This window comes from Oryctolagus cuniculus, chromosome 7 (assembly GCF_051225735.1).
Source record: "Oryctolagus cuniculus isolate XC-2025 breed Fujian yellow rabbit chromosome 7, ASM5122573v1, whole genome shotgun sequence".
NCBI lineage: Eukaryota > Metazoa > Chordata > Mammalia > Lagomorpha > Leporidae > Oryctolagus > Oryctolagus cuniculus.
The window spans coordinates 150,871,976-150,896,096 of NC_142873.1; the positions used below are offsets into that span (position 1 = coordinate 150,871,976).

General features: G+C 44.7%; 1 protein-coding gene across 9 annotated transcripts in view; it reads left to right on the forward strand.

Annotated features, from left to right (window-relative positions):
• HP1BP3 (heterochromatin protein 1 binding protein 3) overlaps window positions 1-24,121 on the forward strand; it is a 45,506-nt gene that overhangs the window by 18,433 nt on the left and 2,952 nt on the right. For 7 of the 9 annotated variants that reach the window (XM_051840032.3, XM_051840036.3, XM_051840033.3 and 4 more), the window contains 5 exons: window positions 2,435-2,515; window positions 3,205-3,359; window positions 11,271-11,361; window positions 19,022-19,181; window positions 21,181-21,292. In XM_051840032.3, coding sequence (XP_051695992.2) covers window positions 2,435-2,515; window positions 3,205-3,359; window positions 11,271-11,361; window positions 19,022-19,181; window positions 21,181-21,292 — 599 coding nt within the window. Of the gene's footprint in view, window positions 1-2,434; window positions 2,516-3,204; window positions 3,360-11,270; window positions 11,362-18,928; window positions 19,182-21,180; window positions 21,293-24,121 lie in introns of all 9 variants that reach the window. The other 2 variants (XR_011390865.2, XR_011390866.2) reach the window with 1 other exon arrangement.

Here is a 24,121-nt window from a genome sequence, read left to right on the forward strand (position 1 = left end):
CCTGCTAATGCGCCTGGGAAACAGCAAAAGATGGCCCAAGTGCTTGGACCCCTGCCGCCCGTGTGAGAGGTCCTGATGGATTTCCAGGCTCCTGGGTTTGGCCTGGCACAGCCCTGGCTGTTGCGGCAATTTGGAGAATGAACCAGCATTCTTGGGCTTGCCCCCCAGCCCTGTCTGTCTGTCTCTTCTTTCTCTCACTCTTAACTCTTTCAAGTAAATCTTGAAAAAAAAATGAAAGCAAAACAGTAGGCTAAAAGCATTTCACCTTGGTATAGATAAAACTAAGATGTGGAGGACTTTGATTATTTGTGAATCAATTTAAGTTATGGTGGGGCTGGTGCTGTGGCGCAGTAGGTTAAAGCCCTGGCCTGGCTGGTGCCGCAGCTCAATAGGCTAATCCTCTGCCTTGCGGCGCCGGCACACCAGGTTCTAATCCTGGTCGGGGGGCCTGATTCTGTCCCAGTTGCCCCTCTTCCAGGCCAGCTCTCTGCTGTGGCCAGGGAGTGCAGTGGAGGATGGCCCAAGTGCTTGGGCCCTGCACCCCATGGGAGACCAGGATAAGCACCTGGCTCCTGGCTTCGGATCAGCGCGGTGCGCCAGCCACAGTGCACCGGCCGCGGCAGCCATTGGAGGGTGAACCAACGGCAAAGGAAGACCTTTCTCTCTGTCTGTCACTGTCCACTCTGCCTGTCAAAAAAAAAAAAAGCCCTGGCCTGAAGTTCTGACATCCCATATGGGCGCCGATTCTAGTTCTGGCTGCTCTTCTTCTGATCCAGCTCTCTGCTATGGCCTGGGATAGCAGTAGAAAATGGCCCAAGTCCTTGGGCTGCTGCACCCACATAGGAGACCTGAAGAATCTCCTGGCTCCTGGCTTTGGATTGACGCAGCTCTGGCCGTGACAGCCATCTGGGGAGTGAAGCAGAGGATGGAAGACCTCTCTCTGTATCTACCTCTCTCTGTACTCTGTCTTTCAAAGAAATAAAATCTTAAAAAAAAAAAATTAGTTATAGTAAGACTTGTATATACCATTGTGCGCAATGTCTGCAAAATTATCAGATAACCGTTCACATAAAGCTTAATAATTTGTCATTGATACAATGTGGGAAAAGTTGGGGTCTGAGACCTTTTGGCTCTAAACTTTGACTAAGGTACTATGTTCCTTTGAAAGAGGAAGATCCAACATCTGCTGGTTCACACCCCAGATACCCACAGGCCAAAAACCAAGAGCCCAAAACTCAGTGCAGGTCTCATGGGTGCTAGGGACCAAGTACTTGAGCCATCATCTGCTACCTCCCAGGGTGTACATTAGCAGAAGCTGGATAGGAAACAGGAGCCAGGAATCAAATCGGGCACTCTGCTATGGAATTAGGACACCCCGAGTGCTATCATACCTCCTGCACCACGTGCTTGGTCCTTCTTCATTGTCCATTCCTTTCATAGGACATTTTCGCTGTTTTGCATTGTAGTTATTTTTTTAATAATTTTTGAAAGCTTGTGGTAGACTGTTTAACTTGGTATCATAGTATTGTTCTTCAGTTTAGCAGAATAGAGTTCACTGAGTTATCCAATATTGAATAGTTAGATGGTTTCCATCTCAAGTCTCTTGACTCCTCATCCATTATTCTTTAAATATTCTTTAAACAGCATTTTACATTAAGTCTTATATCAACATGCCCTATAATTCCTTTAGTCTTGTATAAAGTTACAAATATTGGTTGGCCGGTGCCGTGACTCACTTGGTTAATCCTCCGCCTGTGGCACCAGCATCCCATATGGGCACCAGGTTCTAGTCCCGGTTGCTCCTCTTCCAGTCCAGCTCTCTGCTGTGGCCTGGGAGGGCAGTGGAGGATGGCCCAAGTGCTTGGGCCCTGCACCTGTAAGGGAGACCAGGAAGAAGCACCTGGCTCCTGGCTTCAGATCGGCGCAGTGCTGGCCGTAGTGGCCATTTGTGGGGTGAACCAACGGAAAGAAGACCTTTCTCTCTGTCTCTCACTGTCTATAACTCTACCTATCAAATTTAAAAAAATAAATAAAAATAAAAAATAATTAAATACTGGGGACTGATAGTGTGGTGTAGCAGATAAAGTTGATGCCTATGATGCCAGCATCCCATATGGATGCCGGTTTGTGTCCTGGTTGCTCCATTTCCAATTCAGCTCCCAGCTAATGGCCTGGGAAAGGCAGCAGAGGATGGTTCAGGAGTTTGGGCCCCCGCTGACTACCTGGGAGACTTAGAGGAAGCTCTTGGCTCCTGGCTTCAGCCTGGCCCAGCTCTGGCCTATGTGGCCATCTGGGGCGTGGGTCAGCAGATGGAAGTGTGTGCTCACATGCTCTCTCTCCTTCTCTCTCTCTAGCTCTTTCAAATAAATAAGTCTTTTAAAAAATTAAAGTTATAAATACAGTAATAATGTAAATAAAAATCAATTTATTGTAGGTAAAAGGAAAAGGTGCTTCTGGAAGTTTTGTTGTGGTCCAAAAATCAAGAAAAACCCCTCAGAAATCCAGAAACAGAAAGGTAAGAAGTCTGTGCCACATTTCGAGGACTGTAACACTATTAGGATCACTAAATAGCAATGTTTACTGAGTGTTTACTGTGTGTCTGGCACTATGCAAAGTGCAGCTTTTGTACTAACCTGCAGGTGCTACATGTAATCTGTCCAGCTGGGGAATATAGTAGCCAGGATGCAAATCCTGATACTTCAACCCAGTTAAGCCCATTGACTTAAATGCTGTATATATGGATGGCTATGTGAATTGTACTGTTTTTTGTGAAATATTTTAAGTTTTTACTCAATACTTAACCTCAAATATATACCCAGAGCCAATTTTTCTTCTCACTTTCTATAAATACTAACACCTTTCATCCCAACATAATAACATCATTTATAATAAAGTGAAATATCTAGTATTTCATTTGTGTTGGTAATTGAAATCATAAATATTCCTTTACACCTTTGTTTTTACAATTCTGAAGATTTTTAAAGTCTACTCCTCTTTCTTGCTTTTCTATATATTATTTTAACTCCCAACTTGAAATTTTTTTCTCAAAGAAATTGCCATGCAAGTGACATTACACTGTTGTGGTGTGATGTATTATATGTGGAAAAAAGTGATAATCTTCTGTTGCCAGTTGGCTGAGTACTCAAACAAGGAAGAGAAAGCTTTCTGTTCTATAATGATCGTAATTTCGATGTTATTTTTCAGAAGAGGAGCTCTGCAGTAGATCCAGAACCACAAGTAAAGTTGGAAGATGTCCTCCCGCTGGCCTTTACTCGCCTTTGTGAACCTAAAGAAGCTTCTTACAGTCTTATCAGGAAATATGTATCCCAGTATTACCCCAAACTCAGGGTGGACATCAGGTAGGAGCCATTGACAACTTTTTTTTTAAAGCATAATATGTTAATCTTTTAGTCTCTTCTGCACAAGAAGAGAGATTATTCGAGAAGGCTTCTAGCTGAGCTAGGAATAAAACCTTTTTTATGTGATTTGTTTGGGTCTTTTGTTTTTGCCACATTATGTTTGCATTTTCGTATCTCCATATGTAATTTTTTAAACTTAAAGCGCATGTTCTTTTTTTTTTTTTTTTCATTTTAAAAATGTTTTGTTTATTTATTTAGAGAGTTAGAAAGGGCTGTTACCTACACATTCAGTCCCCCGATGTCCACAACAGTCTCAGGCCAAGGGCAGGAGCTGGGAACTCAATTTGAGTCTTCCACATTTGTGGCAGGAGATCAATCACTTGAGCCAGTACTTGTTGTCTCCCAGGATCTGCATTAGGGAAGCCAGAGTCAGAAGCTGGAACCAGCTTAGGATGTATCTTATCTACTGGACCAAACGCCTGGCCCTTCCAAAAATTTTTAATATGTGGTTAGTTGAATCCACTGATGTGGAACCCATGGTTGTGGAAGACCTGCTTTTTCCTTCTAGCTGTATGTCTTTTTAGATACTCATCTGTTGTTTACAATTATAACTGAGAACAAAAAAATACCTCTGGCTTCAATAACTTCTAAATAGAAATAACAGTATCTTCAACATTTAAACATGTAAGACAGAATTCTGACAAAATTTTGATAGTAATTCATTTGTTGTTGTGGGTTTTTTTTTTGTTTGTTTGTTTTTTTTTTTTTTTTGGACAGGCAGAGTTAGAGAGAAAGGTCTTCCTTCCGTTGGTTCACCCCACAAATGGCCACTACGGCCCGCGTGCTGCACTGATCCGAAGCCAGGAGCCAGGTGCTTCCTCCTGGTCTCCCTTGCAGGTGCAGGGCCCAAGCACTTGGGCCATTCTCCACTGTACTCCCAGGCCACAGCAGAGAGCTGGCCTGGAAGAGGAGCAACCGGAATAGAATCCAGCGCCCCAGCTGGGACTAGCACCCAGGGTGCTGGCGCCGCAGGCGGAGGATTAACCAGTTGAGCCGCAGCACCAGCCAATTCATTTGTTCAAAAAAAAGTTATGGGGACAGCGCTGTGGTGTAGCAGGTAAAGCTGTTGCCTGCAGTGTTGGTATCCCATATGGGCGCCGATTTGAGCCCTGGCTGTTCCACTTTTGATTCAGCTGTCTGCTAATGGTTTGTGAAAGCAATAGAAGATGGCCCAAGTCCTTGGTCCCCTGCATCTGCATGGGAGACCCAGAGGAAGCTCCTGGCTCCTCGGATCAGTGTAGCCCTGGCTGTTGGAGCCAATCGGGGAGTGAAGCAGAAGAGGATGGAAGACCTCTCTCTCTCTCTGCCTCTCCTCTCTCTGTGTAACTCTGACTTTCAAATAAATAAATAAATAAATCTTTAAAAAAAGAAAAAGTTAACCACTCAGCATCTGGACTTAACATTAATATTGTCTTATTATCTCTGGGATTTATGTAGACATATTTGTTTAAATTTGTAGATCAGAGTATAAGGGTTTTTCTTTTTTTCTTCGTTTTATTTGAAAGACATAGAGACAGAAATCTTCCATCTGCTTATTTCATTCCCAAATACCTATAGTATTTGGCAATGCCGATCCGAAGCCAGGAGCCAGGAGCTTCCTCCAGGTCTCCCATGCAGATGCAGGGAACCAAGGACTTGGGCCATCTTCTGCTGCTTTCCCGGACCATTAACAGAGAGCTGAATCGAAAGTGGAGCAGCCGGGACTCAAAGATTGGGGCAGGCCAAGGCCAGGAGTTCAGAACTGAGTCTGGGTCTCTTATGTGGGTAGCAGGCACTTAAGTACTGAGCCATCATCTGCTGCCTCCCAGGGTGAGCATAAGCAGGAAGCTGGAATCAGAAGTGGAGCCAGAACTCACACCTAAGCACTCTTGATTCAGATATCCCAAGCAGTGTCTTAATCCTTGTGCCAAATGCCTACCGGAGTTTGAGGTTATTTTTTCAATTTCACTTTATTTTATAACTTATTTGAAATAGGGGGAGAAATAGACATAGGTATTCTGTCTGCTGCTGATTCACTCCCCAAATGCCCAAAACAGCCAGGGTGAGACCAGGCCAGTACTAGGAGCCAAGAGCTCAGTCTGGGTCTCCTGCATAGACTGCAAGAGCCAGCTGCTTCAGCCGTCACCTGCAGCCCTCAGTGTACACTTGAGCAGAAAGGTAGAATTGGAAGCAGAGCTCTGCTGAAACTTGGGCACTCTGATATGGGATGAGGGTGTTTCAGGTGATGTCTTCTGAGTTTTAAATGTGTACATGTGACATATTTGTTGTGGTGACTTTTGGAAAATTGTGTTTAATCCAGCGTTCTTTCTACAGAAGAGTATTATATTAAATATCAAATATACATTGCCCTGATAGAGTTTAGTTTTTTTTAAAATGTGTACATGTGACATTTTTGCTGAAGCCTGCATTTAGAATTGCTGAAATTTCAACCCAAATCCATGCTTTCAGAAAATCACGTCTTCAGAATGCCCAATTAAAGAATGAGTCAAATAGTACAAAAGAGAAGGGAGTCACATAAGCAAAGAATTTGAAATTAATATCCTGGTATATGTATGCTTCTTATACCCTGAATATGATGGTGGTAGGCAGACACAACCATGCATTAGAAACACACTGTATGGGGGCCGGTGCTATGGCAAATAGACTAAGCATCTATCTGGTGCCGGCATCCCATGTGGTGTCTGTTCATGTCCCAGCTGTGCCTCTTCCTTTTTTTTTAAAGATTTATTTTATTTATTTGAAAGAGTTAGACTTAGAGACAGAGAGATCTTCCATCCGCTGGTTCACTCCCCAGATGACCGCAGTGGCCGGAGCTGTGCTGATCTGAAGCCAGGAGCTTCTTCCGGGTCTCCCACGTGGGTACAGGGGCCCAAAGCCCATCCTCTACTGCTTTCCCAGGCCATAGCAGAGAGCTGGATCGGAAGAGGAGCAGCCGGGACTAGAACCAGCATCCATATGGGATGTTGGTGCTTCAGGACAGGGCTTTAACTCACTGTGCCACAGCACTGGCCCCATTTTCCAATCCAGCTCCCTGATAGCAGCTTGGGAAAGCAGTAGAAAATGGCCCAGCAGCTTGGGCCCCTGCCCTCAGATGGGAGACCTGGAAGACACTCCTGGCTTCTGGCTTTGGATCTGTCCAGCTCTGGCTGTTGTGGCCATTTGGGTGGGGAGTGAACCAGTGGATGGAAGACCTTTCTGTCTCTAACTCTGCCTCTCAAATAGATAAATAAAATATTTTTTAAAAAAGAAATGCATTGTATAATGCATTTAAAGATGGAAACATTTTATTTTTAGCTCCCTTAATTCTCTACTTTTTGATGACTAGAGTCCATGCCCTCCCTCCAGTTCTGTTCTCTCCTTCTGATTCACTCTTCTTACGTAAGTTCAGTTTGCTTTAAATCTTTTGGATTTTTGGTTTTGGTTTGTTTTTTTTTTAAAACTTTCACTTGTATTTTTGAGAGAGGCAGAGAGAAAACTCCTATTATTCCTGAAACGCCTGCGACAAACAGAGCTAAGCTAGGCCCAAAGCCAGGAACTACAGTTCAATCCAGGTCTCACACATGGGCAGCAGAAACCTAATTACTTGGGCAATCACCACTGCATCCCAGGGTCTACATTAGCAGAAAACTGTAATCAGGATCCAGAGATGTGATTTGAATGTAGGCAGTCTACTCTGATATGGGACACAAGAGTCTTTTTAGAATTTTTTTGTCTTAAGATTTTATTTACTTATTTGAGAGGTAGAATTGCAGACAGAGAGAAAGGTCTTCCATCCACTGGTTCACTCTCCACCCAAATAGCTGCAACAGCAGAGTTGAGCCGATCTGAAGCGAGGAGCCAGAAGCTTCTTCCGAGTCTCTCATGCAGGTGCAGGAGCCCAGGCACTTGGGCCATCTTCTGCTGCTTTCCCAGGCCATCAGCAGGGGTGCTGAATCTGAAGAGGAGCAGCTGGTACATGAACCGGTGCTTCTATGGGATGCCAGCACTGCAGGCGGAGGCTTAGCCAACTATGCCACAGCGCTGGCCCCAGGACTCAAAAGTATTAACCTGCATATTAACTGCTAGGCTAGGCTAAACGTCTGTCCCAATATCTAATCTTTTAAACACTTGGAGTCGTCATCATATGCTGAAACAGAGTTTACCTGGTAATAGATATATGCTAGTGAACCTGATGACACCTTTCTTCGTAACCTTTCAAATAGAATTTTTTTTTCCTTTGAAACACTTTACCTTTATTTTGTTAAACTGTATGGATTTCCTTAGTTCTGATTAAAGTGGAGTCCTGTCATACACACATTTAATATGAAAGTTCAACCATACTTGCTTCACCAACAGAAGAGTGGGGAAAATGCAGGATTTTTGTTGTTGTTGTTGTTTTGATACATTTTAAAAGTCTGAGTAGTGTAGCCTTGCTGTCTATAATTTCCTTGGGAGACAGTGATGATGGCTCAAGTGATTAGGTTCTGCATAGTGAAAAGAGCCCTTACTGCCCCCCCCCACCTTTTTTTTGAAACGCAGTGTGGCAAAAGGGGATAGATACAGAAGTCCATCTTCCATCTGCTAGTTCACTCTGCAAATGCCCACAACAGCCAGCGCTAGGCCACGCCAAAGCCACAGCTAGGAATCCCATCCATTTCCCATGTTGATGGTGGGGACCCATGCCCTTGGCCATTGGTTGTTGCCTTACCAGATGCATCATGAGAAAGCTAGATTAGAAGTGGAGTAGCAGAGACTCAGGCCACCTCTCCAGTATGTGAGATACTGGTGTCCCAAGCCATGATTCAAACCACTGTACCACAACACCTGCCCCTTCCCTAATTTTTTAAAATTTGGAAGTTTTCAAACATAAAAAAGTAGAAATTGCCATTGCAGCCATTTGGGGAGTGAACCAGTAGATTGAAGACCTCTTTCTCTCCGTCTCTTCCTCTCTCTGTGTAATTGTGACTTTCAAATAAATAATCAAATCTTTAAAAATAAAAAATCAATCAATAAATAAATAGTTTAAAGAATTCACAAAGGAAGAGACAGGTTTTAGTTGGTTTACATCAACTAAATGCAATATGTTAGCCCCATTAGGATACTGACTAAAGGAAAAAACTCAAGTCATTTTGGGTACAGCTGTGTGAGCCACAGCGCCGGCCCTTGTTTTAATTTTTTTTAAAGATTTTACTTATTTATTTGAGAGAGATTTCAGAGAGAAGGAGGGAGAGAAAGATCTTTGATCCACTGGTTCACTCCCCAAATGACCACAGTGGTTGGAGCTGCACTGATCCCAAGTCAGGAGCCAGGAGCTTCTTCTGGGTCTTCCACAGGTGTGCAGGGGCCCAAGCACTTGGGCTGTCTTCCACTGCTTTCCCAGGGCGTAAGCAGAGAGCTGGATTGGAAGAGGTACAGCTGGGACTTGAACTCGCGCCTGTATGGGATGCTGGCACCGCAGGCAGAGGCTTAGAGCCACAGCTCTGGCCCTTTATTTTTTTGTTTTATAAAGTATTTATTTATTTGAAGAAGGAGAAGGGAGAGAGATCTTCCATGCGCTGGTTCACTCCCCAGATGGCTCCGATGGCTACAGCTGGGTCAGACCAAGCCAAGAGCCTCTTCCAGGTCTCCCACGTGAGTGCAGTGGCCCAAGGACCTGGTCCATCCTCTTTTACCTTTCCAGGTGCACCAGCAGGGAGCTGAATCGAAAGCGGAGCAACCAGGACTCAAACCAGGGCCCATATGGGATGGGCAGGCTAAACTGCAGATGGCACCTTAACCTGCTGCACCACAGCACCAGCCCCCATACTACATGTTTTACTTAGTTATTTTAGTTGTTTTTCTATCCCATTACAAGATCAGATTCCTGGGGCCGCCACCTGCAGTGCTGGCATCCCATATGGGAGCCGGTTCTATTCCCGGCTGCTCCACTTCCAATCCAGCTCTCTGCTGTGGCCTGGGAAAGCAGAGGAGGATGGCCCAAGTCCTTGGGCCCCTGCACCCACATGAGAGACCCAGAGGATGCTCCTGGCACCTGGATTGACAGAGCTCCGGCTGTTGCAGCCATCTGGGGAGTGAACCAGTGGATAGAAGAACTCTTTCTCTGCCTCTGCCTCTCTGTGATTCTGCCTTTCAAATAAATGAATAAATTAAAAAAATCAGATTCCTGAAGGCCAGTATTTATTTTATTTATAGCACTCACTGCTCTTTCCTCAGAGCCTCACACATAGTAGATACTTGATAACTACAAGTTGGGAGCGTGTGTTGTGGTATAGCTGATAAAGCTACTACTACTACTAGCATCCCACACAGGTGCCAGTTCGAGACCCGGCTGCTCCACTTATGATCCAGCTGCCTGCTAATGTGTGCCTGGGAAAGCAACGAAAGATGGCCCAAGTGTTTGGGGCCCTACACCCATGTTGGAGACCCAGAAGAAGCTCCTGACTCCTGGCTTCAGCCTGGCCCAGCCATGGCCATTATAGCCATGTACAGAGTGAACCAGTGGATCGAAGACCTCTCTGTCTCCTCCTTTCTCTAACTCTGCCTTTCAAGTAAATAATAAATATATGAGTTGAATGAATGAAAGACATGTAAGTAGATGTCTGGATCACTCCACTTAAGGAACACATGTCCCATGTGAGATTAGAATTGAGTTTGTGAAGCTGACATTGTGGTATAGTGGTTACCCACCGCCTGCCAAGCCAGTGTCCCATATGGGTGTCGATTTGTGTCCTGGCTGCTCCACTTCCTATCTAGTTCCCTGATAATGGCCTGTTGCCTCCGATTTGGGAGATACAGAAGAGGCTCCTGGATTTAGCCTGGCCCAGTGCTGGCTGTTGCAGCCATCTGGGGAGGGAACGAGCAGATGGAAGATCTCTGTCTTTCCCTCTCTCTCTCTGTAACTCTGACTTTCAAATAAATAAATAAATCTTTACCAAAAAAAAGAATTGAGTTTGTGCTCTCATTTGCTGGTAGCAGGTGAGCATTGCCGTTAAGAGCATAGGCTGTGGAGCTGAACCCCTTAAGTTTAGATCCCGGTTCCGTCATTCTGTACCTCTTTGTGTCTCAGTTGCCTTTTTGTGTGTAACTCACAGAACTGGAACTTGTTAGCACGTGTTAAGCACTTTAGAACAGTGTCAGAACCTACTCAGTGCTGAGCTGATGTCAGTGATACTGAGTTCCAGCACACTTGTCATGGTATGAGCATCACACGCATGTGAGATCGCCTCCTTAATTTGATTACTGATATTTTACAACCCTAAAGGGAAAACTCAGTGTGTGGGTTTGCCTTTGTGTTGTCCTCTAAGGTGTTTCAAAAATTTTGGGGGTAATTTTGTCTACTGTTAGCAAAAAGTAAACACCCAAGATTCAGTTTTAAACCCTGTGATTTTCTCCAAACATAATTTCTTTGGAAACCTCTTAAATTCTTACCATTTTCAACTCTGATCTCGAGATTTTATCATTAATTCCATCAGTGGATTTCTAACAGATTGATGTTTAGATTTACCTTAAAGAATTGCAGAGTTGGATGAGATTTGCAAGATACTCATCCTTTGCTTGATTACTCAACTTGTTCACTGTTGTGGTAGTAGTAATAAATAGTGAGTTTGGGGAGTACCCGGACAGTTGGGAAATGGGTTCTGTGTGGTACATGGTTCTGTATGTACAGGAAATGACAGCTTCTCAGCTTGGAAAAACAACAAACAGAAACGTCGCCCTTGCTCAAGGATGTCCACAGTTCGTCATTACTGTGTTGTTCATTTTAACAAAGCATTCCATGTGGTAAGAATTAGAGCTGTAGATCTGGGATTAGCCCTGGATGTATCTATGTTTTACTTTCATTGTTGTATTTATCACTATTTGTTTTTTCTGCAGGCCTCAGCTGTTGAAGAATGCTCTGCAGAGAGCAGTAGAGAGAGGCCAGTTAGAACAAATAACTGGCAAAGGTGCTTCGGGGACATTCCAGGTTAGAGACAAAGGCTTTGTTACAGGGAAGGGGTTCTTGAAGTTTTGGGTTTAGGTCCTCCTTATACTCTATAAAGAATTTGTTGGGGAACTTAAAGATCTTTGTTTATATGAAACCATTTTAACGTAACAGTAGTGAGCACATTATGTACTAACATAAGTAGTACATTTTTTATAAAAGAAACTGTATTCCCCATATACTTTTTTGATGAGAAAAGGGGCACTATTTACATTTTTATGAATGTCTTTCATGTCTAGCTATAACAGAAGACAGCTAATATCTTTTCCAAATGTGTTGGGTTACATCCATGAAGAAAGCCCAGCCTCACACAGAAACACAATGAGGAAAGGAGGAATATTTTAATGTAGCTTTGAAGTAATTGTGAATATTACTCTTTGACACTACATCAAAACTCAACAAATGGTAGTTTTTGTTTTTAACAGCTTTGAGGTATGATTTTTACATACCATAAAATAACACTCATTTAAAATCAAAATGTATAATTGAATGATTTTTACTAAAATAACAGTTGCGCAGCTGTTTCCATGATTCACTTTCAGGATATTTCCATCCGTTAGGTAAGCTCTCTTGTGCCCATTTGCAGTCACTCCCTGTTCTCACTCCTGGCCTCAGATCCCTGCTGGTCTGCTTTCTATCTAGATTTGCCTTTTCTGTACATTTCATAGAGAAGGAATCATACACTGTGGTGCTTTGTGTCTGGCTTTCACTTACAGTATTGTTACCCATGTTGCAGCCTATATCAGTACTTTCCACTTTTTTATTAGTAGTAGTATAACACATTTTATTTATTCATTTTGAGTTGATAAACATTTAGATTATTTCCACTTTTTTGGTTGTTATGAATACTGCTTATGAACATTTATCCAGGTGGCTGTATGGTTAAATTTAAATTTTTAATTTATTTTTATTTTACTTGAAAGAGGGAGAGAGCATGTTACCTTCAGTTTGTCAGTTCATTCAGCCAGGTGTCCACAACAGCCAGGGCTGGGCTAGGCCAAAGCCAGGACCCCAGAACTCACTCTGGGGCTCCCACATGGGTGGCAGGGACCCAAGTGCTTCAGCAGTCACCTGTTGCCTTCCAGAGTATACATGAGCAGGAAGCTGAATTGGAAACAGAGCAGCCAGGCTTGAACCAGGAATTTCAACATGGGCTACAAGCGTACCAAGAGGTGACCCGGCCAGTATGCCAAACCTCTGCCACCAGTTGTATCTTTTAATTTCATGTGACTGTGTAACTAGGAGTGGACTTGCTGCCTGTATGGTAAACATGTGTTTTAAGAAACTGGCAGTATGGCTGTTGGATTTCACATCCCCTCCAGCAGTGTATATAAGGACTTGAGTTCGTCCATATCCTCGCCAACAGTTGCTGGAGCTAGTGGATATGAGGTGGTGTCTTACGGTTGTGATTGGCATTTCCCTGCTGACTACTGATGATGAACATCTTTCATGTTCTTAACCACCATTTGTTTATTTTCATCAATAAGATTGTTCAAATCTACCCATTTTTAAGATTAGTTAATTGGGGCTGGCACTGTTGCCTAGCAGGTTAAAGCCTCCACCTGCAGTGCTGGCATCCCACATGGGTGGCAGTTCAAGTCCTGGTTGCTCTACTGTCAATCCAGCTCCCTTTCTCTTACTCTGCCTTGTAAATAAATAAATCTTTTTTAAAAAATTGGTTAGGCGCCAGCGCTGTGGCGTCACGGGCTAGGCCTCTTCCTGTGATGCTGGAATCCCATATGGGCTTCAGTTCATGTCCCGGGTGCTCCTCTTCGATCCAGCTCTCTACTGGTGCCTGGGAAAGCAGTGGAAGATGGCCCAACTGTTTGGGCCCCTGCACCCATGTGAGAGACCTGGAGGAGGCTCTTGGCTCCTGACTTCGGATTGGCACAACTCCAGCCGTTGGGGCCATCCAGAGACTGAACCAGCAGATGGAAGACTTTCTCTCTCTGACTCTGCTTCTCAAGTAAATAAATCTTTTAAAAACATTATTAGTTAATGAATGAATTAGATAATAAGAGAGAGACAAAGAGCTGCCATTCACTGGTTTCATTCCTCAAATGCCCACAGTGACCAGGGTTCCAAAACGAGGACCTGAAGCTCAATCCAGGTCTTCTATGGAAGTGGCAGGAACCCAATTACTTGAACCATCACTGGTGCCTCCCAGGGTTGCATTGATAGGAAGATGGAGCCAGCCAGTAGCCTGAGCTAGGATTTGAACCCAGGTAATCTGTGTGGGACACCAGCATGTTAATCATTAAGCTAAATGCCCACACCTCATTGTGGTTTTTTAAATTAGTTTGTTTATTTAAAAGGCAGAAAGACATATTCTGTCCTGTAGTTGACTCCCGAAATGTCTACAACAGCTGAGGCTGGGTCAGGCTGAACCTAGTAGGCCAGAACTCCATCCTGGTCTCACACGTTGGTGGTAGGATCCAAGTACTTGAGCTATCACCTGCTGCTTCCCAGAGAGCACATTAGCAGGAAGCTGGAATGGGAGGGCAACCGGGACTGACTCCAGGCCCTCCAATATGGAATGTTGGCATCCCAGCCAACACCCATTGTTAAAATTGGATTTGTCGTAATTTTTTCTAGGTAAAAGTCCCTCACTGGATATAACTTACAGATACCTTCTACTATTCTGTGACTTAACGTTTTTGGGTTTTTTTAAATTTATTTTATTTGAGAAGCAGAGTTAAGAGCGAGATCTTCCGGTTTGCTGGTTCTCTCTCCAGATGGGCACAACCCTGGTGCTTTTTCTGGATCTCCCATGTGGGTGCAGGGACCCGAGCACTTGGGCCATCTTCCACTGCTTCCCCAGGTGCCTTGGCAGGCAGTTGGATCAGAAGTTGCGCAGCTAGGGGGCTGACGCCGTGGCTCACTTGGCTAATCCTCCGCCTGCGGCACCGGAATCCCATATGGGCGCCGAGTTCTAGTCCCGGTTGCTCCTCTTCCTGTCCAGCTCTCTGCTGTGGCCCGGGAAGGCAGTGGAGGATGGCCCAAGTGCTTGGGTGCCTGCACCTGCGTGGAAGACCAGGAGGAAGCGCCTGGCTCCTGGTTTCAGCTCGGCATAGCTCCAGCCATAGCGGCCATTTGTGGGGTGAACCAATGGAAGGAAGACCTTTCTCTCCCTCTCACTGTCTGTAACTCTACCTCTCAAATAAATAAATACATGTTTTTAAAAAAATAAAAGTTGCGCAGCCGGGACTTGAACCTGTGCCCATAAGGGATGCTTGCATTACAGGTGGTGACCCCTATTCTGTGCCCCCCCCCCAAGATTTGTTTATTACTTATTTGAAAGGTAGAGCTACAGAGAGGCAGAGAGAGATGTCTTCCATCCCATGGTTCACTCCCCAGATGGCTACAATGGCTGGAGCCAAGCTTATCAGGAGCCAGGAGCTGCTTCGGGGTCTTTCCTCTTTAGAATCATCTGGCTCTTTCTTTGGAAACAGAACTCCTGGGCTAAGAAAAAAAAGACTATTTAAAACAGAAATCCCACACAGCACACAGCAAGACTGTGAACTTTATTTTTTGTATTTTTTATTTTTTTATTTTTTATTTATTTATTTTTTGACAGAGTGGACAGTGAGAGAGAGAGAGAGAAAGTTCTTCCTTTGCCATTGGTTCACCCTCAAATGGCCACCGCGGCCAGCGTAACACGCTGACCCGAAGCCAGGAGCCAGGTGCTTCTCCTGGTCTCCCATGGGGTACAGGGCCCAAGCACCTGGGCCATCCTCCACTGCACTCCCTGGCCACAGCAGAGAGCTGGCCTGGAAGAGGGGCAACCGGGACAGAATCCGGCGCCCCAACCAGAACTAGAACCCGGTGTGCTGGCGCCGCAAGGCGGAGGATTAGCCTAGTGAACTGCGGCGCCAGCCCCCTGGACATTGTTTACTTCTTCCCAGCCTCCCCCCAAAAAGTTAGGTCCTAAGTGCCAAGTTACAACTGTGTGTTTGTTTGTTTGTTTTTAAGATGTATCTATCTGTCTATCTATTTGAAAGGCAGAGCAACAGGGTAGAGTTACAGAAAGTGGACAGGCAGAGTGGACAGAGACAGAGAGAAAGGTCTTCCTTCCATTGATTCACCCTCCAATGGCCGCTGCGGCCGGCGCACCGCACTGATCCGAAGACAGGAGCCAGGTGCTTTTCCTGGTCTCCCATGTGGGTGCAGGGCCTAAGCACTTGGGCCATCCTCCACTGCACTCCCTGGCCACAGCAGAGAGCTGGCCTGGAAGAGGGACAACTGTGACAGAATCCGGCACCCCAACCGGGACTAGAACCCAGTGTGCTGGCGCTGCAGGCGGAGGATTAGCCTATTGAGCCATGGCACGGGCCATCTTAATAGTGTCTTTTGGGCCGGCGCCGCGGCTCACTAGGCTAATCCTCCACCTTGCGGCGCCGGCACACCAGGTTCTAGTCCCAGTCGGGGCGCCGGATTCTGTCCCGGTTGCCCCTCTTCCAGGCCAGCTCTCTGCTGTGGCCAGGGAGTGCAGTGGAGGATGGCCCAAGTGCTTGGGCCCTGCACCCCATGGGAGACCAGGATAAGTAACTGGCTCCTGCCATCGGATCAGCGCAGTGCGCTGGCCGCAGCGCGCCGACTGCGGCGGCCATTGGAGGGTGAACCAACGGCAAAAGGAGACCTTTCTCTCTGTCTCTCTCACTGTCCTGTCCACTCTGCCTGTCAAAAAAAAAAAAAAAAAAATAGTGTCTTTTGAAGCACAGAGGTGTTTAATTTTGATGCAATTTCATTAATAGGTTGGTTTTTTTTTCCTTTTTTAAAAAATTTATCTATTTATTTGAAAGGCAGGTTACAGAGAGGCAGAAAGAGAGAAGGAGGTCTTCCATTCACGGGTTCACTCCCCAGATGGCTGCAATGGTTGGAGCTGTGCCGATCTGAAGCCAGGAGCCTCTCCCAGGCAGGTGCAGGGGCCCAAGAACTTGGGCTATCTTCTCCTGCTTTCCCAGGCCACAGCAAAGAGCTAGATCGGAAGTGGAGCAGCCAGAACTTGAACTGGTGCTGCCAACACTGCAGGTGGCAGCTTTACACACTGTACCACAGTGCCACCCCTTGTTAATAGTTTTTTTTTTTTTTTTAAGATTTATTTATTTATTTGAAAGAGTTACACAGAGAAAGGAGAGGCAGAGAGAGAGAGAGAGGTCTTCCATCTGTTGGTTCACTTCCCAATTGGCCGCAACAGCCAGAGCTGTGCTGACCCAGAGCCAGCAGCCAGGAGCTTCTTCTGGGTCTCCCACTGGGTGCAGGGGCCCAAGCACTTGGGCCGTCTTCTACTACTTTCTAAGTATTACGTTTTCTTATTTTTATTTTTTTTTTTATTGCAGTGAATTATAGTTTTCTTATTTTATTTTCAGATTGTCTGTGCTGTTGTATAGAAATACAGTTAATTTGGTGATCTTGTATCATACAACCTTGCTGAACTCAGTTGTTAATAGTATTTTGTGTGTGTCTTTGAATTTTCTACATATAGGATCATGTTATCTGCAAATAAAGACCAATGTACGTCTTTCTTTCAGTTCTGGGTGTCTTACTTTATTGCTTTGTATAGAATATCCAGTAGTGTTGAATAGAAATATCAGACATCTTTGCCTTGTTCCCCATCATACAGAGAAGACATTTGATCTTTCCCCAATAATTTAGCTGTAAGTTTTTCATAAATTTCATGTCAGGTTAGAATGTTCCTTTCAATATCAGTGTTTTTAGGGAGTTTTTATCATGAATGGCTGTTGGCTTTGTCTAATTTTTTTCAGTGTCTATTTAGGTGATTATGTGGCTTGTGTCCTTTTTTCTGTTGTTAATCTGTTATACTGATTGATTTTCTTCCCAATCCTTAAAGTTTAACTTGCCATATGGAACGTGAAATCATATCTGTTACTCTATTACCTTAAAATTTGTTGGCCTGTCTTGAACTTTAGCTATGTGTAATTTTGGCTCTTTTAGCTGTGTGTAATTTTGTGACATGATGTGTTGGCCATTGGGAAAACTGACTTACTGAGTTACAGAGATTTTCAGATCTTGGTATTTCCTCCTATAGTCACAACGTCACACTTACTGGTATCAGCCAGTAATTGCATACGAGCAGTGTTCAGGGGAATGCAGAAGCTCACAGTGATAGGAGTAAGTTTGCCACTATTTATATTGTTTTGAGAAAGGCTTTTATTCTTGGCAACAAAGCCTGTTTTTCTTGAATTTGTGGGCTCATGTTATTTTTTTATTTTTATTTTTATTTTTATTTGAAAGTGAGACAGAGGCAGAGAGAAAGGTCTTCCTTCCGTTGGTTTATTCCCCAAATGGCCGCCAGGGCTGGTGCGCTGCCGCCCATCCAAAGCCAGGAGCCAGGTGATTCCTCCTGGTCTCCCATGTGGGTACAGGGGCCCAAGCACTTGGGCCATCCTCCACTGCCTTCCCGGGCCACAGCAGAGAGCTGGACCTGAAGAGGAGCAACCGGGACTAGAACCCGGTGCCCATATGGGATGCTGGCGCCACAGGCAGAGGATTAACCAAGTGAGCCAGAGTGCCGGCCCCTCATGTTATTTATTTTCAAGATAATGTCTACCCATCTCCACTTCTGAATAGCCATAGTTTTTCTATCAGTTGTTCTTCCGCTAAGAAGGGTATTGCACAGAAACACAGCTGGCTCAGCGGAGTTCAGCCACACAGCTGCTTTCCTGAAGACTGCCATCACACCTCCGCATGCGGCAGATGTGCTTTATTCGTTCTTGCGGTTTCATCCCATAAAGTATTTAAAAGGCATACGTATAATAGTTGATTAAAAAAAATTTTTACCACTTCATCAGAGGTATTTCTAAGTGAAGTTGTTCCTTTTATTTATTTACTTTTTTAAACCTTCAGTGTGTAGCAGTGAAGCAGACAGTGGAACCACTGGTACATTTGTTTGTACCTTTACCTTGGTTTGTAGGAGCAATTTTAGCCATCATTGCATTTGAACCATCAAAAAAAGTCAGCACAGCAAAAAAGGTATAGCACATCGTAGTTTTATTATGAAAATAGTTTTGACTTTTCAGATCCATTGAAAGGGTCTGAACAACCTCCACAGGCTTGTGACCTACCCTTTCAGAACCACCACTGTAGAACATTCCTGATTTCTCCTTTTCCCTTTTTATTTACGGTACTAATCTGTTCCCAGCGTTTTGTCCTTGCAGTATGCTGTGTGATTTTTATTGTATGATGCCTTATAAGTATTGATCAGACTTTCCCTTTGCTGTTTTGTGATAGGATTTTTAAAAGGCTATGATTTTATGACTGCATCATTCTTTGGGTTCAAAGAAAAAAATATTCTCAAAGAGTCTTAATTTATGAGGGTATAACAGGTTGGGCTACTTGTTGGAAGGAGACTGTCTATCTTTAGGTTAGAGTAGCTATTGCTGTTTTAGGGTGGATGATGGGGGTAGATTGAAGGAGAAGATACCCATAGGAGGGTTGGGACTCCCCAGTTAGATTGAATACCTGGTGAATGAGAAGAGAAAGTCCCTAACCTGACAACTTATTGTAAAACATATCTGTGCTAATGCAGGAACTCCGACCCACCTGGTGCAGAGGAGTCTTGTCTTGACCTGCTTTGGGAGAGTGTTGTCTTGATGCTTTTCTCTTCCTCCTTGGAAAACAGCTGAAGAAATCAGGGGAGAAACCCCTGCTTGGTGGAAGCCTGATGGAATATGCAATCTTGTCTGCCATTGCTGCCATGAATGAGCCGAAGACCTGCTCCACCACTGCTTTGAAGAAGTATGTCCTGGAGAACCACCCAGGGACCAATTCTAACTATCAAAGTAAGAATCCGAGCTGTGCGCTTTTTACTAGGATTGAGGTAGTTCTCTTCTGAAAAAACTGTAGAGAACATGTTACTAATGCTAAAGCCTTAGCTGCTGACTGAAAATCCACAAGGGCTAGCTTTAAAACTTCGGAATTTATAGAAATTATCTAGACATACTCATAATTTGATGGTATCTGCTTATTGGGATTTGGTTTTACTTTGCTGTAAAAATTTTTCTTTTCTTTTTTTAATATTGAAGTTCCCTTAGGGCAGTAGGCAGTGCTTCAGTCTCATAACGTTGAAGCAGTATATAATATAAAGTAATAAGTAGAGTTTACCTTAACAGAGCAGGTGGGCGGGATCTTAGTCAAGAATTGAGTCTGCGCCAGCGCTGTGGCTCACTAGGCTAATCCTCCGCCTTGCAGTGCTGGCACACCGGGTTCTAGTCCCGGTCGGGGCGCCGGATTCTGTCCCAGTTGCCCCTCTTCCAGGCCAGCCCTCTGCTGTGGCCAGGGAGTGCAGTGGAGGATGGCCCAAGTGCTTGGGCCCTGCACCCCATGGGAGACCAGGAAAAGCACCTGGCTCCTGCCATCGGATCAGTGCGGTGCGCCAGCTGCAGCGCGCAGGCTGCAGCGGCCATTGGAGGGTGAACCAACGGCAAAGGAAGACCTTTGTCTATGTCTCTCTCACTGTCTACTCTGCCTGTCAAAAAAAAAAAAAAAAAAAAATTGAGTCTGCATTCAGGCTGGAGTTCTTAGGAATTTGGGTATGGACCCTCTGCCCCCTCCCTATCTGGGAAATCTTGCTGGGTAGGGGCTTTCTGGGAGTGAAATTGCTAAGTTCCCTCCCAGAGCTTCATAACAGCCCCCAGGGAGAGGGCTGGAACCCACCCAACTGGGCTATTGAACTTTTGATATATAAATATAAAGCTCTTCTGATATATTTTCTATTGTAGTTTAGCTATTGCTAGGTTCAGAACACTTCTCAATTAGTATATTTTTGCTTACTTTGGAATGTTTACCAAAGCTTCTAAATTCCCCTTGAAATCAAGTCCGGGTTTTAGAATATCTGCTACTCATATTGTTTCTTAGTGACTGAAGCCCTGCAGCAGAAGTAGTTCTTTCCGTCAAGTGTGTTCACACAGGGAAGTGGTAATTTGAGATTGAACACTTGGCAGCATCACCTACTGATTGATGAGGGTGGAGAACTTCTCCATGAGCCGTCAGTGTAGGCACAATTAGGTAGGGTAAGGAGTTTGCAAACCAGGATATATTACTTTACATAACTTCAAAAAAGTAATTTTGAAGTCTTAATATTTAACTTTTAACATTTGTAATATATATTCTTTAATGCTGTGAAGGATTTCTGATTGTTTTCTTATCTACCTTACAAAATTTTTCCCTTTTGTACGTAGATATATACAGATATATGTATATATGGTGTTTAATTGTACATGTTGACCCCTGTAGACTATTTGATGATTTCTCTGTTGACCAGATGTTTTAAGAGAAGATGAATGTGGTTATTATCCTTTTTAGTTTCACAAAATATGCTTTTGATGGTATTCATTTTAAAAGATAAGAATCGGTGAGACCTTCTGGAGCCACAGAATTTTTTGATTGATTTAAAGGAGTTAGTTCTCTTCATCTTTGTAAATATTCTATGATTTTCAGTACCTCTAGGCATGCAGTAGATGGTTAAATGAATGGAAATAACATAGGAATTCAGTTTTGGGTCTCCTGTTAAACGTGGATGTGCTACCTTAGAGAAGTCAATGAAGCACTCTGGGCTCCTGTTCGCTTATCTGTGAAATGAGAATTTTGACTCTGCAATTTTTATTATAATGTAACTTGCCAAATTTATGGTCACTAAATAAGATGTCTAGTGAATTAACTTTGACCACAAAAGATTCATTTGCATGTGTCGGTTACTGTGACAAGACATTGAATTGGTTGAGAGAATTATCAAATCTGACTGATGAGACAGCTTGCTTCATTTCTGAATTTTTTGTTCAGTGCATTTGCTGAAGAAAACCCTACAGAAATGCGAAAAGAATGGGTGGATGGAGCAGATCTCTGGTAAAGGATTCAGTGGCACCTTCCAGCTCTGTTTTCCGTATTATCCAAGGTAAGCACTTAGCTTTTTTTTTTTTTTTTTTTTTGTTGTTGTTGTTGTTGTTGTTTTTAAGATTATTTATTTGAGAGCTAGGGTTATAGACAGAGAGAGACAGACAGAAAAGAAAGGTCTTCCATCTGCTGGTTCATTCCCCAAATGACCACAACAGCTGGAGCTGAGCCAATCTGGAGCCAGGAGCTTTTCCAGGTTTCCCACGTGGGTGCAGGGACCCAAGCACTTGGGCCATCTTCCTCTGCTTTCCCAGGCCATCAGCAGGGAGCTAGATTGGAAGAGAAGCAGCCAGGACTTGAACTGGCACCCATATGGGATGCCAGCACTGCAGGCGGAGGCTTAGCCTACTGCAGCACAGTGCCAGCCCCGGTTTTCAGTCTTAATGCCCACTCCTGATGTCTCTGCCCTTGTGGAGCCCCTCAACTGTCCCAGCACTTAGCTCTTCTAGGAAATATTGGTCAAGGTGAATTTAAAATTTGATTTTAGGCTACAGGCGTGGTTTAACTTATTTGACCCTTATTACTGTTATACTCAACTAGAAATATTTGAAAATAAAGACTACTTATGGCAGTATTGTTTTGAAGCAAAAAGATTTTCCTAGACCAGGGGAGGGGCAGGTACTGTGTGCTACAGCAGGTTAAGTGCTGCTTAGGATGCCTGCCTGCCGTATCTGAGTGTCTAATTCAAGTCATGGCTGCTCTCTCTGCCTCTGATTCAGCTGTCTGCTGAAGCAGTCTTGGGAAGCAGCAGATGATGATGGCTCAAAAAATAGAGATCCTTAGACAGTCATTTGAATACTCATGCCTTCTTTATCAGTGATAATGACAAGATCAGTAAAGTGCCATGGCAATAATCAGTATGACCCATAGACAGAAGTGTTTTTTGGTTAAAAGCATATTACTTGAAATTTTCAAGCATTACATTTAATTTTTTTATTTTTTATTTATTTATTTATTTTTGACAGGCAGAGTGGACAGTGGGACAGTGAAAGAGAGAGACAGAGAGAAGGGTCTTCCTTTGCCGTTGGTTCACACTCCAGTGGCCGCCACGGCCGGCGCACCACGCTGATCCGATGGCAGGAGCCAGGTACTTATCCTGGTCTCCCATGGGGTGCAGGGCCCAAGCACTTGGGCCATCCTCCACTGCACTCCCTGGCCACAGCAGAGAGCTGGCCTGGAAGAGGGGCAACTGGGACAGAATCCGGTGCCCCAACCGGGACTAGAACCCGGTGTGCCGGCGCCACTAGGCGGAGGATTAGCCTATTGAGCCACGGCGCCGGCAACATTTAATTCTTAAAATCACACAAAATGTTAAAATCTAAGGGCATATTAATCATGAAAGGGCAAGATTGCTGTCACTGTAGCCAGAATCGTGGCGCAGCAGGCTGAGCTGCTCTCTGCCTGTTCAAGTCTTGGTTGCCTGCTGATGCACCTGGGAAAGCAGCAAAGACCAAGTACTTGGTCCCCTGCCACCCAGCTGGATGGGGTTTCCACCTCCTGCCCTTGGCCTGGCTCAGCCCCAACCCTTTCAGCCATTTGGGGAAGTGAACCAGTGGATGGAAGATCTCTCTGTCTCTGTCTTTACCTTTCTGTGTCACTCTGCCTTTCATATATGTAACGTAAATCTTTTAAAAAAAAAGTTCATGCCAAATTACTTAAGTATTCTTGGTTTTTGAGGGGTTCTTCAAAAAGTTCACGCCAAACTAATTTCAGTAGAAAGAAAAATGAAAAAACAGTTTGTGAACTTCAAAATCTTAAAAAAAAGGACAATGAGGTCTTTCCTCAGTATTGTGAGGGCAAAAACTGTCCTGTGGTGTAGATTGTTCACTGGCTTATAGAGCATCCACAGTTATATAGTCAGTGGCTGACAACGCTAGACACTTATCAGGAGTTTGATAATTGATTAAAATAAAGAAATGATTATCTATTCTATGAAATGGTAGAAGGAAGAGAATGAAGTATGGACTGGGACTTTTCAAGATTTGTGGTAACTTTGTGTGTCTGTTCAAAATAGGTTAAAGCCGCCGCTGCGGCTCACTAGGCTAATCCTCTGCCTTGCGGCGCCGGTACACCGGGTTCTAGTCCCGGTTGGGGCGCCGGATTCTGTCCCGGTTGCCCCTCTTCCAGGCCAGCTCTCTGCTGTGGCCAGGGAGTGCAGTGGAGGATGGCCCAAGTGCTTGGGCCCTGCACCCCATGGGAGACCAGGAGAAGTACCTGGCTCCTGCCATTGGAGGGTGAACCAACGGCAAAGGAAGACCTTTCTCTCTGTCTCTCTCTTTCACTGTCCACTCTGCCTGTCAAAAAAAAAAAAAAGAAGAAAAGGTTAAATTGGGGGTCCAGTGTGTGGTGCACAGGTGAAGCCACTACTTAGGCTGCCAGCATCTCATGTTGGATAGAGTTCTTTAAGTTTATTTATTTATTTGAGAGGTAGAGTTACAGAGAGTGAGAGGGAGAGACAGAGAGAAAGGTCTTCCTTCCGTTGATTCACTCCCCAAATGGCTGCCACGGCCGGAGCTGCACCGATCTGAAACCAGGAGCCAGGTGCTTCCTCCTGGTCTCCCATGTGGGTGCAGGGCCCCAAGCACTTGGGCCATCCTCCACTGCCTTCCCGGGACACAGCAGAGAGCTGGACAGGAAGAGGAGCAGCCAGAACGAGAACCGGCGCCCATATGGGATTCCGGTGCCGCAGGCGGAGGATTCACCACGTGAGCCACGGCGCCGGCTCCCTGCCCTGCTTGTGATCCAGCTTCCTGCTGATGCTCCTGAGAAGGCAGCAATTGATCGCCCAAGTATTTGGGACCACCCCCCCATGTCGGAGACCAGGATGGAG